Source organism: Petaurus breviceps, unplaced genomic scaffold (genome assembly GCF_028583685.1).
Source record: "Petaurus breviceps papuanus isolate PSGF00001 unplaced genomic scaffold, PetGlider_PUasm1.0 98, whole genome shotgun sequence".
NCBI lineage: Eukaryota > Metazoa > Chordata > Mammalia > Diprotodontia > Petauridae > Petaurus > Petaurus breviceps.
This window is the reverse complement of record NW_027187460.1, coordinates 60,698,138-60,713,139: the sequence shown is the minus strand read 5'-3', so window position 1 is coordinate 60,713,139 and position 15,002 is coordinate 60,698,138. Positions and strand designations below refer to the sequence as shown.

Below are 15,002 nucleotides of genomic sequence, written 5' to 3'. Positions count from 1 at the left end.
GGGATCTGTATAAGTAGAATATAACTGGTGTTACATAGTTTGACTGGACATATTCACTTGAAAATATGGCATGACTAATTATGCTATAGACCCATCATGGAATTAGGATGTGCTTTAGAGACCAAAAGAATCAACCACTTGAGCCCTAGGTAATATTGTAAAATAGACAAATAGGTACCTTCTAACCCAACTGTCTCCCCAACCCACATTGATAACATTCATGTTGTCCTCTGCATGGCCAATGGTTGCCACTGCAATATCTTATCCAAACCTGCTGTACAACCCATGCTCCAAAATTCTGTTGACTTTTCTTCTTTCCCCACTCTGCAAATTTTCATTTACCTCCCCAGGGCTGAGTTCAGTGATATGTTACAGGGAAATAAGTTCAACAAAGATATGGAATACAGTTTATTGTCCCATTATAAAATTGCATTTTAGAAAAGAAGCTTATTAACATACTCACCCCCAACCCCACCTTCCAAAAAAAAAAAAAGCCTGGCAGAGACATTTTTGAAGAAAGCATCTTTTGTTGCCCATTTCATGTTCTAGTTTTCCCCCTACTCAACCAAAAGAATTGAGGTCAATATCTTTTCTATCTTACTACTAAAAATTTATAATAGACCCTTGTATAGTGAATCAGGAATTTATGTTATAAGTGTATCAAAGTTATAAATAGAATTTAATACAAAATGTTATTCTAGATTTTAGGTTATACTTTCTGAAAGAAGTTATTTCTTTCATATTGAATAGATAGTATTTGGGAACATTCCTGAAATGTAAAGATGATTTGAGGTGTGGTCTTTTTTCCTTCTGTTGAATGAAGGGACTAAAGAAAGAAAATTTACAATACTTTAACGAGTTTTACTGTAGAAGCACAGTTGATAGTAGTTTAGCCTGTTTATTTTGTCAGACTATTTGTTATCTGGAACTTTGTAGAAATTAAGTAGTCATGTATAACCTTGCATGCCATTTGAGGAGGGGGGTGGGAAGGGAGGAAGAAAAAAGTTTGGAATTCAAAATCTAATAAAAGTGAAAGTTGAAAACTTTATATGTATTTGAAAAAATACTATTAATACCACATAAAAAGAAACCAAATAGAATATAATTCACATATGTACTTTATACTAAGGTATAATCTCTTCAGTAGTTTTTTTTACCTTCTCCTATATTCCTCAATGACCTAAGTTCCCATGATTATTTCTCTTCCTTCTTTTTTCTCCTCTTCTTTTCTACCTCTTTTTCTTTTCTTCTCCTCCTCCTCCTTCTTATTCTCTTTCTCCTTCATCATCTCCTCCTCCTTCACTTTATGAAAACCATTATCTCCAATGTCATTCATGGCTTTTTAATGACTAGATCCTCAAACCTTCTTGTCCTTTCTGCAGCATTTGGCAGTGTGAAACTACCTTCTTTAGTCTTCTCTGTGATTCTTGTTCCCTGAGGATTACCCAACCCGAAGGAATCCCATGAGCCGTCCTGTCCAACCCGTTCTGAACTAGAACCCCTTCTGTAATGTTCCTGACATGTCGTTATCCAACTTTTGTTTGAATGACTCTAGTGAGAATAAATTCCAAGATTGCCCATTTCCCTTTTGGATAGCTGTTTTCCTTACAATAAACCTAGATCTGACTCTTGGAAAATTCTACCCGTTGATTCTAGTTCCAGAACATGGCCAATCTCTCTTCTATGTGACATTCAAAGATAACTATCATGGTCCCCTCAAGTTTTCTCTTTTCTGGGCTAAACATCCCTAGGTCAAGTCTAGTCAAGGTATTTATTTAGTGCCTATTATATGTGAGGGACTGAGCATACAAATAATATATATTATGTTATGTTATATAGATATAACATGTAAACTGATAAGTAATAACTCAAGGAGGGAGAAAACACTAACAAGAATGGAGATCCAGAAAGACTTCCCATAGGAGATGGTGCCAAATGGTGCCAGACTTAGAAGAAAGCAGTATAAGAGAAGGGGTACTGCACTCCATCCATTGGGAGAGCACCTGTACAAAGGTACCAAGATGGGGAAAATAGCAGATATAGTACTTTAAATATATCATCTCTTTTAAGGTTCATAACAAACTTGTGAGGTTGGTTCTTCATTATCTCTGTTTTATAGGTGAAAAAATTGAGACTTGGAGAATTTGAATGACAGTCATTTCAGAGGCAGAATTCAATTCCAGGTCTTTTTTAAAAAAAGTTTTATTAATACCTTTGTTTTTATATGACCTATACTTTTCCCTGTGTCACTTCTACCAACACCCAAAAAACCACCCCCCCCTTTTTTTTTTTAAAGCAATTGGGGTTAAGTAACTTGCTCAGGGTTACATGGCCAGTTATTTCTGGGTGCGGTGCTAAGTATCTGAGCCCAGATTTGATCCCAGGTCATTTGACTCTGGGGCCGGTGCTCTTACTCACTGAGCCACTTGGCCGCCCCAAATATTAATTTTTTTTTTGGAGGGCAATTGGGATTAAGTAACTTGCCCAAGGTTACACGGCTAGTTTTGTGTGTGTGTGTGTGTTAAGTGTCTGAGGCCAGAACCGAACTCAGGTCCTCCTGACTCCAGGGTCAGAGCTTTTATTCACTGCACCACCTAGCCGCCCCAAAACCATCCCTTTTAAAAAAGAATTTAAAAAAAAGGAAAATGGAGGAATAGAAAAAAAAGATTTCAGCAAAACCAATCTAATAAATTGAAAAAAAAATCTGACATTAAATCTGACATCATTGGGAACCTCTCCTCCCACTACTTTTCCTTGCATATAAAGGAATATGTGCAAAGGTAGGAGATAAATTATATATTTTTTTTTTTCCTTTTTGATGGGAGGAATGCAGAGTAATTGGAGTTAAATGACTTGCCCAAGATCACATAGCTATTAAGCATTAAGTGTCTGAGGTCGAATTTGAACTCAGGTCTGAGTGACTTCAGGGTTGGTGCTCTATTCACTGCACCACCTAGCTGTCCCCGTATATAAATTCTTTTGGACTACACTTATGCTTTGTAATTTTGCAACATTCTTTTTGTTGTTGTTTTGTGGTTATTCTTTCCATTTACATTGTTGTAGTCATTGTATATGTTGTTTTGCTGGCTCTGCTTTTTTTTTTTTTTTACCAGTTAATACAAGTCTGTGTGCACTGATTTTGTGCAGAACATTTTCAATTTCATGTAATCAAAATTATCTTTTTTCTTTTGCAATTACTTATATTTCTTGTTTGATTAAGAATTCATCTCTAACCCATAGCTGTGAAAATATATGACTTGTTTCTCTGCACTGTGTGTGTGTGTGTGTGTGTTATGATCTCTAATATTCAGGATGCATGTACCCATTTTAAATTTTTGTGGAATATGGTATAAGTTATTGATCTAAGCCAGGGGTGGGGAACTTGCATCCCCGAAGCCACATGTGGCCCTCTAGATCCTCAAATGTGGCCCTTTGACTGAATCCAAACTGCATAGAACAAATCCCCTTAATAAAAGGATTTGTTCTGTAAAACTTGGACTCAGTCAAAAGGCTGCACTCAAGGACTTCGAAGGCCACATGTGGCCTTGAGACAGCAGGTTCCTCACCCCTGGTCTAAGCCTTATTTTTGCCAGATAGCTTTCCAGTTTTCCCAGCAGACCAAATAGGGAGCCCTTTCCTAAGTAATTTATGTTTCTGGAATTATTGAACACTTAAGTTATTTAGTTTATTTCTGATTCCCCCTTATCTGGTTTGTCCCATTGATCTCCTTTCTTATTTTTTAATTGATGCCAAGCGGTATCAAGTCTTCTTAACTTCCAAGTACAGCACCCTTTCCAATATGCCAGGAACAATTGGGTTACAATACAGAATGCACAAAAAAGAATAATGTGAGATGTGTCTAGCGAGGTAGATTGTAAATCTTTAAATGGCAAATGGAGGAATTTGTATTTTATCCTAGAGTCAGTAGGGAGACGCTGAAGCAAAAGAGTGCCATGTCAGGCCTATGAGTTAGGCAGATGTGTGGAGGATGGATTTATTAAGGGAGAGAGACTAGATGAAGACAGACTGATTAGGAGGCTATTGCAGCAAGTTCTGGTGAGAGGAGATGAGGCTGGATTCCCTTATTTCTCTTTGCTTTTCTTTTAATTTTCCCTTTTAATCCTTCAGGATCAGGAAGTTTGTTTTGCTTGTGGCTATTCCCTCTTCCATATTAACTTCCTTCTTAATCCCCATCTCTTTCCTATCCCTATTTGCTTCCCTATTGAGTTTGAGGTACTTCTACACCAAACTATGTATGTGTTCAATTCTCCTTTCTCCATTTTAGAGAAGGAATGAAGCTCATCTGGTCCCCACTCCCCCTGCCCCTTTCCTTCATTGGTGTATACTCTTCTCATTCACCTCAAATATAAGAAATGGCAGGGACTGCCCCCTCTCTTTTGTCCTCAAGATAGCACTATCCTCCTACTCAGATGATTCTATCTGTACATGTTGCTTAGGAGCCAGGAAAATATAACCTGGAGAAGAGAAGACATAACTCTTGCATCCAAGTTTTTGAAGGGATGTGAAGAGAGATTAAATTTGTTTTGCTTGATCTCAGCGGCAGAACTAGAGCAGTGGGTAGAATTTACAAGAAGACAAGTAAGGAAAAACTAACCAACAGTCAGAATGAAGGAGTGAAATAGGGGGCAGCATCCCATGGAATTCTTCCCTTGCCAGACTTCATCTGAAGTATTGTGTTTAATTATGAGTATATAACTTGAATATGCAGATATACACAAAGGTGTGTTGGTAAATGTTTAATAAGCAGCTCTCTGAACAAAATGTATATATAACACACTTTTAAATTGAATCTACATTGTTAACATTTTTTTCCATCTTGTTCTTAAGTCTAGACAATCAAGAAAAAAATGAGTCAAGTTCTGGTTTGTAATGCTTGCCAATTTCTGAGATATAAATGTTCACATTGAAAGTTTAACAATCAGCTCTTGAGAACCACTCCTTTGTTTATATAGCATAGTTTGAGAAGGACTCTAATGAGCTGGAAGGTGTGCAGAGGGCAAAAAGAAAGAATAGTGAAAGGCTTTGAATCCCTGTCTTATGAGGATCAGTTGAAGGAGCTGGGTATGTTTACCCCAGAGAAGTTTCAGAGTAAACATGATAGTTATCTAAGTACTATATTTGAAGGGCTGTCCTGTGGAGGAAAGACTACACCTATTCTATTTGATTCCGCAGAAGAGATCCAGGAATAATGGAGGGAAGAGAACAAGTTAGGCTAGATGTCAGGAACACCTACTTAAACTTAGAGCTATCTAAACATGGAATGTTGTGCCTGGAGAGGTGGTGAGCACTCTTTCCTTGGAGGCTGGACAACCACTCGTCAAGTATGTAACAGATGGAATTCCTTTGGATTATGGATGGGACTAACGGGATTCAGGGGTCCTTTCCAACTATTAAATTCTGGGATTCAGTGATTCTTTGAAGTCATTTAATCTCTCTGATCCTCAGTTTCTTCATCCATAGATAAAGGGGTTGGATCAGAGGAACTCTATTACATTTACTTTCTAGTTCTAAATCCTATGAATAAATTAAAAAGAGAACCTCTGCATTTTCAAAGCAGAAGCATTCTTACTTTACCTCTGATCTCATAGTTAGTTAAAGAGGATGTGCAACTTAATTATGTCTGAAAAGAGAATGTATATATATGAATAATGTTTGTTCAGTCATTTTTCAATTGTGTCCTCCTCTTGATGGTCCCTTTTGGGGTTTCCTTGGCATAGATACTGGAGTGGTTTGCCATTTCCTTCTGCAGTTCATTTTACAAATGGGGAAACTGAGGCAAACAGGGTTTACAGGGTCACACAGCCAGGCCCAGTTCTCTACTGTATCACCTAACTGCTCCCTGTAAAAAGAAATGACTCCTCAAAGTGATGATTTGAAAATAATCTTAAGGAATGATGCCAATTTATCCTATGAACTCTTGAGATTTTGCCAGGGAAAAGAACAGATTGTTTATCTAAAATGGAAATGATCATAAAACTCTGAACTTTCCATTCAGACAGAGACAGTAAATCCTTACAAGACACAGGAGCACATTATGTACCAACTTAATATTAATTCATTTTAATGTATTTTGCTTTTTTTTTTGTTAGCATTGACTTTTATACATTCTTCTCTCTCTAGTCACATGAAAAACTAGTTTAGGTTTCTCTAATATACAGGGAAAGAAAGCTGTATATTAACTTATTAATTTATTTTTAAATTCATTTTTTTCAATCAGCAGAAGTTTTCTCCCTTTCACTCTCCCCCACCTCCAAATGAGAAACAAAGAAAAACAAAACCCAGTTACAAACATATAGAGTCAAGCAAAACAAATTTTTACACTGGCCTTGTCCTAAAAAAATGTCACTTTTTGCACTCAGTTCTTGACTTCTCTATCAGGAGGCATGTAGCATGTTTCATCTGAGTTCTCTGGAGTCATGGTTGGTCACACAAATCAGAGTTTTAAGTCTTTCAAAATAGTTTGACTTTACAATATTATTGTCTTTATTTAAATTGTTCTCCTGGTTCTGCTCACTGCACTCTGTAACAGTTCAATGAAGTCTTCCTAAGTTTCTCTGAAACCATCACTTTCATTTCTTTTAGCACCGTATTTATATACCATAATTTATTAAGCTATTCCCCAAATTGATGGGCACTCCTACTCCCATTTCAATTCTTTGCCACCTCAAAAAGAGCTATAGATATTTTTGTACATTATTAAAGTCTTTTCCTTGGGTCTAAGCCTTCCTTTAATCTACTCACCTCCCTCTCCTCTCCCCTTCTCCTCCTTCCCTTCTTCTCCTCTCTCTCCTTTCCCTCATGTTTCCCTGTTGAATAAAATGGAGATCTGTGCCCAATTCTGTGTGTGTGTGTGTGTGTGTTCTTGACTAGTTCAGATGAGAGTGAGGTTCAAGAATCTTTAACTTCTTGTTTGTATAGAACTTTACTTGTGTACTCCAATTGTATGAGAAATTTTCCCTAACCTTTTTCCTTCTCCCTCCTTAGTGTGTTCCTCTTCTCCCCTTTTCCCATTATTTTAAAGAAAGATAATCAGGGATAAACACTTATTTCTAATTAGATTCCTTCTATGACCTCTAGTGTTCAGAGCAGTCACATGTATCATCTCATACTAGAATATAAGTGGTTTATCCTGGTTTATTCCCTTATGATTGTTCTTTCATGTTTATCATTTTGTTTCTCTTGACTCCCATGCTGTACTTCAAAGTTTCTACTTAGCTCTGGTCTTTTCGTCAGGAATGCTTGGAAGTCTTTAACTTTTATATTTACAACCAGATTTGTTTTACTCTTCACTGATCCATCTGATCCTCAAGGAAGGAAAAGAAATTGCCACCCTACCAAGTATTAAATACAAAGGATGGATCTGATGATTTATAGTGGGGAAGGAACCTTGGAGGTCAATTACTAGGACATTTTACAGATGAGGAAAATGATGACCATAATGAAATAGTGATTTGCCCAAGGTCACATAATCAGAGAATTTGAGAGTTGGCCTCAGAGGCCATCTAGTATAACCAAAACCTGAAAAATAATCTTTTCTTACAACTGACTCCAAAATCAGTTCTCTATCCATCACACCACAAAGTCTTGTAAAATAAGAGATTAGTGTATATTTAATGTTAAAATATACTCATCTAATATTAAAAATATTTAACTATAGTAAAAACAACATATATTTAATATTAAGAGCAATAATGTTTATGCTAAATATGAAACATATTAATATACTCATTATAAAATATAGTTAAAAAATTAAAAGCCAAATCTAAACAAAAACCTTTTCTTTACTTTGCACTTTACTTCTTTACTTGCAGGCTTTTGATTTTATTAATATAGGAAACTTCCAATGAGGAAACTTCATCAACTAATGCACATAGGCTACATATCTGGAATTTATAATCTTAAAATGTTGCCTAGGGGCTCTGGAGGTTAAGTGCCTAGAGTTATACAAGTCAGTGTGTGTCATAGGTGGGACATGGACCCTAGACTTCCTACTCTAGGGCCAGGCCAGCTCTCCAAAGGAAATGACTAGTTACTATATTTAAAAATGCTGCTTTGAGGAAAAATTTTAAAAGAATAAATACTTAACACAGTAACTGTACCTTATCCATTAACCCTTGACTTTTCTGATTCCAGTGCATTTTAATTCTCATATTTATCTTTTTTTTGTTTTTGTTTTTAGGCAATTGGGATTGTGACTTGCCCAGAGTCTCACAGCTATTAAGTGACTGGGGCTGAATTTGAACTCAGGTCATCCTGACTATATCCACTTTATCCTCTGTGCCACCTAACTGCCCCTATGTATCTTAATTAGAATAATTCTTTATATCCCTGAGATTGTATATTACTCTGGGCCTCTGACTAAATCAATTTCCAGCCTCCCATAGCTTTCTGCTCTTCTGTTGGTCGGGACTTCCCCCTACTCAACTTAACCAAAGAGAAGGAGATGGTTTTTCAGTGTTCTCAGTCAGGTAAAAAGTTTTCTGTTTCCTTTCCATGAGACAGAAGAAGAAGAGATGTAAAAGCATCATTCCCCTTCTTTTTCTAGATCATTTTAACTGGTCTTTTGTGTTCTTTTAAATATATCATTTCAATAGAACCTTCCCTCCTTCATGCCCTCCCCCTATTTTGAACTGTTCCTTGAAACAAGGGAGACAGCTGAGCAAAACCAAAAGTAACCAGCCTGCAACATTCTGCCTCTAGAATCTCCCACCCCCATCAACCAATCAACCAATCAATAATCAATCAACAAACATTTATTAAGTGCCTCCCATGTACCAGGTGCTAGAGAAACAAGTACAAAGAATGAAACAGTCTCTTCTCACAGTGACCTTACATTCCAATGTGAACCACAAGAAATATGTATATAAATAGTTAAATACAAAATAGTTTGGGAAGGAGGGAGGGCACTAGAATTTGGGGGATCAGGAAAGGTTTCATGTAGAAAAGGAGGGATGTATGTATTTCAAACTTTGTTGTTCAAAACAAAGATTGTTCATCGAAATTACCCTATACCACTCCACTTCTGCTCAGGGCTCCTCTGCCCCTTTGGCTAGATCCTATAATCAGAAGGATTTTTTTTTCTTCTTTGGATGAACTTTTTTTCTCTGCTTCTTTGGATGAACTTAATCTCATTTCCCCTACTCAGTCTCTACAGAAACAGGATAATAGAGTCATCAAATATTAGAGTTAGTAGGGACATAGGAGATCATCTAGTTCACCTTCTATCTCTCCAACCCCTGTCCCCATTCTACGGATTGGAAAATTGGATCCACAGAGGTTAGGGAACTTGCTTGAGTTCAGTTTGTGAAATAGTAAGAAAAATCTAGTAGTTCCCAATTCTTTCTATCACATTTTATTGAATTTCTTTAGCTTGAATCTACATGCCCTTTTAATTTGTTGGTTACATATTTCTGATATGGTTTCTCTTAGTAATGGGCTTTAGCATTGCCCTAGGATACCCAGAAGATTGCTTAAGGGAACAAAACAATTTGAACAGAGATGTTTGGAACAGTTTAAAGTTTACCTTCTTGGACCCAAGTTTCTCTATCTACAAAATGAATAGGGGTTAGATTATGTTATTTTATGTAACATATGTGTGTAGCATATATGTTAACACACACCACACACATACACACATGTATACATGTATACACATACACACATATATAAATCACATCTTAAATATATACATATTTTATATATTTGATATATACATGTATTAATTTATATATATAATTAGAAATGAAAGATTCGATCAAAACTATAGGTATTAAATTATAGGTCAGGCAACTACAGTTAGCCTTGTGAGTTAGCAATTTGGTCTACATGTTTAGAACAGGCTTCTGTTTATCCATGGAACTTTAGGAAATATGCAACATTCAGGTAAGTGAAAAATTGTCAGTTTTTTTTAGTCTAGTGATGTCAAATAGGTAGTGCATAGAAGTGGAAGGAGTGTGAGATCAGGAGACTCAAGTTTAAATCTTGGCCCTGGCACTTTCTAGTTGTGTGGCTGTAGGCAAAACTTTGAACTTCTTGAACCCTTGTTTTCCTCATCTCTCAGATTAGGGTGAAAAACAGCACCTGCCCTGTAGTATTGTTGTAAAGATCAAATAAGATAATGCATGAAAAGAACTTTATAAACCTTAAAGGGCTTTATAATACGAGCTGTTGCTGCTGCTGCTGCTGCTTGCTGCTGCTGCTTGCTGCTGCTGCTACTACCACCACAACATTCCTCACAGGATTGTTGTGAAGCAAATACTTTGTAAACCTTAAGTCACCATAGACTCTTGAGTTATGAATTTCACTTTCCTGCCTTCTTTCAACTCCACAACACCTTCCCCCATTTTGTAGTTGTTTTGGCAGCAAACTTATAGATGTAGCTTTAGAAAGCTAGAAAGGCCAGGTTTCTCTGTTTGGCTTATTCTTGCCCACCCCCCCCCACACCCCCCCGGCCAAAAGTCTGTCCATCCTCAGATATTTATTGAGTGCCTACTATGTGTAAAGCAATGTTCTGAAAATCACGGGGAAGGCACAGAAGTAGCAGAGGCAGAAGGAATGTTCCCTTCCCTTAAAGAGCTGACAGTTCATTTGGAGAGGCAAGACATCTGCAAATAAAGGGAAAACTAATGATGGCAGGCCATCTTTAATAGGAGCCAAGTGAGTCAGATCCATAGTTAATGCTGCTACTGGAGTTCTGAGAAGGGAGAGATTACAGAAAAGCTCTTCTATCATTACCTATTCAAATTTGTTGGTGCAGAATAGCTTGGCTAGGACTGGGAGATACTGAGACTTAACCCCAAACCTAAATTGCTTCTAGACTAGAAAGAAGCAGTCAAAGAGAAATCCGTCTTCTCTCTTTTCATCTCCCTCACTCTTCCTTCTGGCTCTACTTCTCCCTCTTACTACTGTCTCTCCCTTCTGTCTCTATCTCTGTAGAATAATGAGAAAACCAGGCTCTTGCTATTTGTTGAGCTCAAAGCAGGGAAGAGAGGAAGCATCTGTTCCTGGATAGGTACTATAACAAGAGTTCTGAGTGTGTCTAAGGCAAATGAGCAGTCTGGATTTACTACTCATCCTCCCCTTTGTTTTCTTTTCCTTTATGGAGTGGTCAAGGGAATGGAGGAGGTTAACAGGACAGAGAATTCCGGCTCAGGTGGGGACCAAAGCAAAGCTACCCATGACTGTAACAAGGAGATCTGTGTGTGACTTCATCTGAGTGCTGGCCTTCCCATCTCTCCTAGTGGTACAACTAGTACCTCTGTGCCCCTAGTAAGCCAGCCTGATATATGGTTGAGGTGTTTTGGTCTAAAGAAAGTTTCTTTGTCTCCTTACTGGAGTGCACTTTGCTTCCAGTCTAACACGCTATCTCTGGATTAAATGCCTAACCCATTGATGATGTTGTTTGCAGGTTCCTCGAGATAAAAGGTTGCTAACTGTTTGCAAAGCTAGTGACAATCAAGAAGACCAAGATAAAAGGTAAGGAATGATCTTACCATGATTAGATATTCTCTATATGTCATTTGTAATGTATGTTATATACACATATGCATTCTCAGATTACAAATCTTCAAATAGAATTTCAGACCTAGGACGAATTTAGAGATCATTTAATTTATCCACTTAATTGAAAAAAAAGATTTTTAGAAAGCTGTTTTAAAAGTTTTAAATGAACAAAAGTATGTATTTTTTCTCCCTCTCAACTCCCCCAACCTCCACCTCCCCCCACCCCCACCAAGAAAAGTAGATAGAGTGGGGGGCCTGGAGTCAGGAAGAGTCATCTTCCTGAGTTCAGATCTGGTCTCAGACACTTACTAACTGTGTGACCCTGGGCAAGTCACTGAACGCTGTTTGCCTCAATTCCTCTTCTTTAAAATGAGCTGGAGAAGGAAATGGCAAACCACTCCAGTATCTTTACCAGGAAATCCCCAATATAGGGTCACAAAGAGTCTGAAAAATAACTGAACAACAAACAAATATGCCAAGTTTAAAAAAAAGTAACTATTGTATTGGTCATGTCTAAAATACATACATACATACATACATACATACATACATAATTCCCTGAGTACATTATCTGTCAGGAATCAGGTAGCATGTTTGGTTATGGGTCTTCTGGAATCATGGTTGGTTATTGGATTCATCAGCATTCTTCAGTCTTTCAGAATTGGTTGTCTTTTACAGTATCGTTAATCTACAAATTGTCCTCCTAATTCGGCTCCCTTCCCTTTGTATCAGTTTATACAAGTTTTCCCCTTCAGCTCCTCTGAACCTATTATCCCTTTTGTCATTTCTTAAAACACAAAAGTATTCTTTTCTATTCATTCAAATATATATATATATATATATATATATATATATATATATTTCGGCCATTCCCTGAACTGATAGATACTCCCTCACTTTCTAATTCTTTGTATTTGTACATATAATGTACCCCCCTCATTTTACAGGTGAGGAAACTAAGGCACTAAGAGTGGTTGAAGTATTTCCCCTAGTTTATACAGCAAGACAGAAGCAGAGTTCAGTTCTCAACTTCTATTCTTGTCCAGTGTTTTTTTCAACTACGTGGAACTTTTGATCCATATTGATGGAAAGGAGCAATATTCAATGGAAAAGCACTCTTGAGAGAAGAATAGGGATTGGAGATTTGTTCTTTATTTTTCTTTTTCATTTGGGAACAGAAGTGGCCACTTAAGGGGAGAGAGGTAACGAAAGACTTTCTTGACCCAAAATATCTCCCTGCCTTCCTTGCTGCTAGAGATTACCAGCATTAGTTTCAGTCCTAAGAGGGATAACATATCAGCTGGGATTAGGTTATCTGAATGATCCATTATTACCAGAGGAACTCAGTTCTGAAGGAATTGGACGGAGCCTGGGAAGAGCAGTGTATTTGGAATCAAAAAGGTTGGGTTCAGATCCCAGCTTTATGACTTTTATGGCCTCAGGCAAATCAATTCACCCCTCTGTGGCTGTTTCCTTATCTATAAAATTATAGGATTGAAATTAGATATACTCAAAGGTCCCTTCCTGCACTAAATCTATGATCCTAGCATGAAGAGAAGGGAAAGTAGGTTGAGGACATTTAGTGTGTTGTTACTGTCCCAGCTTGAGTGAAGCACTTCAGTATCTGGGCATGTTGGGCATCCTGGAAACCTGGGAGTGCACTTTGAGCCTCCGGGGAAGGAGAGCATCTGATAGCAGGTACTGAGTTAGGGTGGAAGGATACCAAAGGCAAACTTACTTATTTCACAGTTTTGTCTAGAGGTAGGACTGATCCCAAAATAACATCTCCATAGTATTTTCACTTCTACAGATAGCAGCTCTCTCAGTAATACCCTAGACCCCTTTCCACCAAACCTCAGCTATTGGGATACAGAACACCTGTTCTGCCCTATTGAATTTCCGGCCAGTGATGGTGTATGTACTCTGTGAAGACTATCCTGCCCTGTTTGGAGTTTCTATGTGACCAGGCTGCCACTTGAAACACAATAGTGAAGACCAATCACCTCCTCTACCTTACATATATTTCATGTCAGGGTCAAGGTTATGATGTTTTCCCACCAATCAATATGCATTTATTGATCCTGTACCAAATGAACCACAGTCTGCTAAACTCTACACTTAAAATTAGCATCATAGGGTTAGAAAAAAAGGATACTTTTTTGAAAGATTAATAAATTTTTATATACTTCTTTTAAAATTTAATCTCAATTACATGGAAAATAATTTTAACATCCTTTTATCAAATTTTGAATTCAAAATTATCTGTCTCCCTCTCTCTTCACCCCTCTTATTGAGAAGGCAAGCAATTGACATAGGTTATATATGTGTATTCATGAAAAATACATTAAGGTTATATTTTGCAAGCCCTGATTGTGGTGCAGTAGAAAGAGCCCATGGAGTTTAAGCCAGAGGTCATGGGTTTGTGTACCAGCTCCATCACTTACAAAATACTTAACATTTCTAGAGTTTCCTCTTCTGTAAAATGGGGACCAAATGAGAGGATCTCCAGGGAAGCACTTTATAAGTCATAAAACACCATGACAAATGCAAGGTGTATCATTGCTAATGAGGAAGAGAGGTAACGTTATCCATCCCTAACTTCCTAGACATCATTTAAAAGCATATCAATGATGTCAATTCACTTGTAGCTATTATATGGATAATTACAGTTGAAATGTTTTATAATGCCAGGATTGAGGATAAGACCAACACTACTTTATTTTGAACTTCATAGACTCATTGGATAGGTGGCAAAATAGAAAGAGCACCAGGCCTGGGATCAGGAAGATCGAAGTCCAGATTTGACACATCCTAACTGTTTGACTCTGGGGAAATCACTTTAATCCATGCTTGACTCAGTTGCCTCATGTGTAAAATGAGAGTAATAGCACCTACTTTCCAGAGTTAAGGATCAGATGAGATAATAATCATAGAGTGCTTAGCACAATGCCTGGCATATAATAAGTACTACATAAATGTTAGCTATAATATTATTATCATAGGACCATAGATTTTTGAGCTGGAAGGAACCTCAGAGGCCACCTACTCCAACCCCTTCATTTTACAGAAGAGGTAAAATGATGTCCAAGGAGATTTAAAGTTATGTACCCAAGGTCACAATTCTTATTATATATTATATTTTATTTTATTTGTTTTCATCCATTATAATGGATTTTATTTTATTCTTTTTTGAAGAGGGAAGGCAAGACAATTGGGGTCAATTGACTTGCCCAAGGTCACATAGCTAATTAAGTGTCAAATGTCTGAGGCTGGATCTGAACTCAGGTTCTCCTGACTTCAGGGCTGGTGCTGTATTCACTGCACCACCTAGCTGCGCCCCCTTTTCTTAGAGAATATAGTTTTCTCTATAGAAGCAAGGAATATCATAAAGTAGATAGCACCCTGGACTTGGATACAGAAGACACTTGGGTATACATCCCACCTTTTTTTTTTTGCTTTTTTGGCAGGGCAATTGGGGT

At 37.4% G+C, this 15,002-nt stretch overlaps 1 protein-coding gene across 1 annotated transcript in view; it reads left to right on the top strand.

The window, feature by feature from the left end:
* GRHL2 (grainyhead like transcription factor 2) overlaps nt 1-15,002 on the top strand; it is a 229,584-nt gene that overhangs the window by 53,903 nt on the left and 160,679 nt on the right. The window contains 1 exon segment of the mRNA XM_069080979.1: nt 11,429-11,496. Within this exon segment, the coding sequence (XP_068937080.1) occupies nt 11,429-11,496 (68 nt within the window).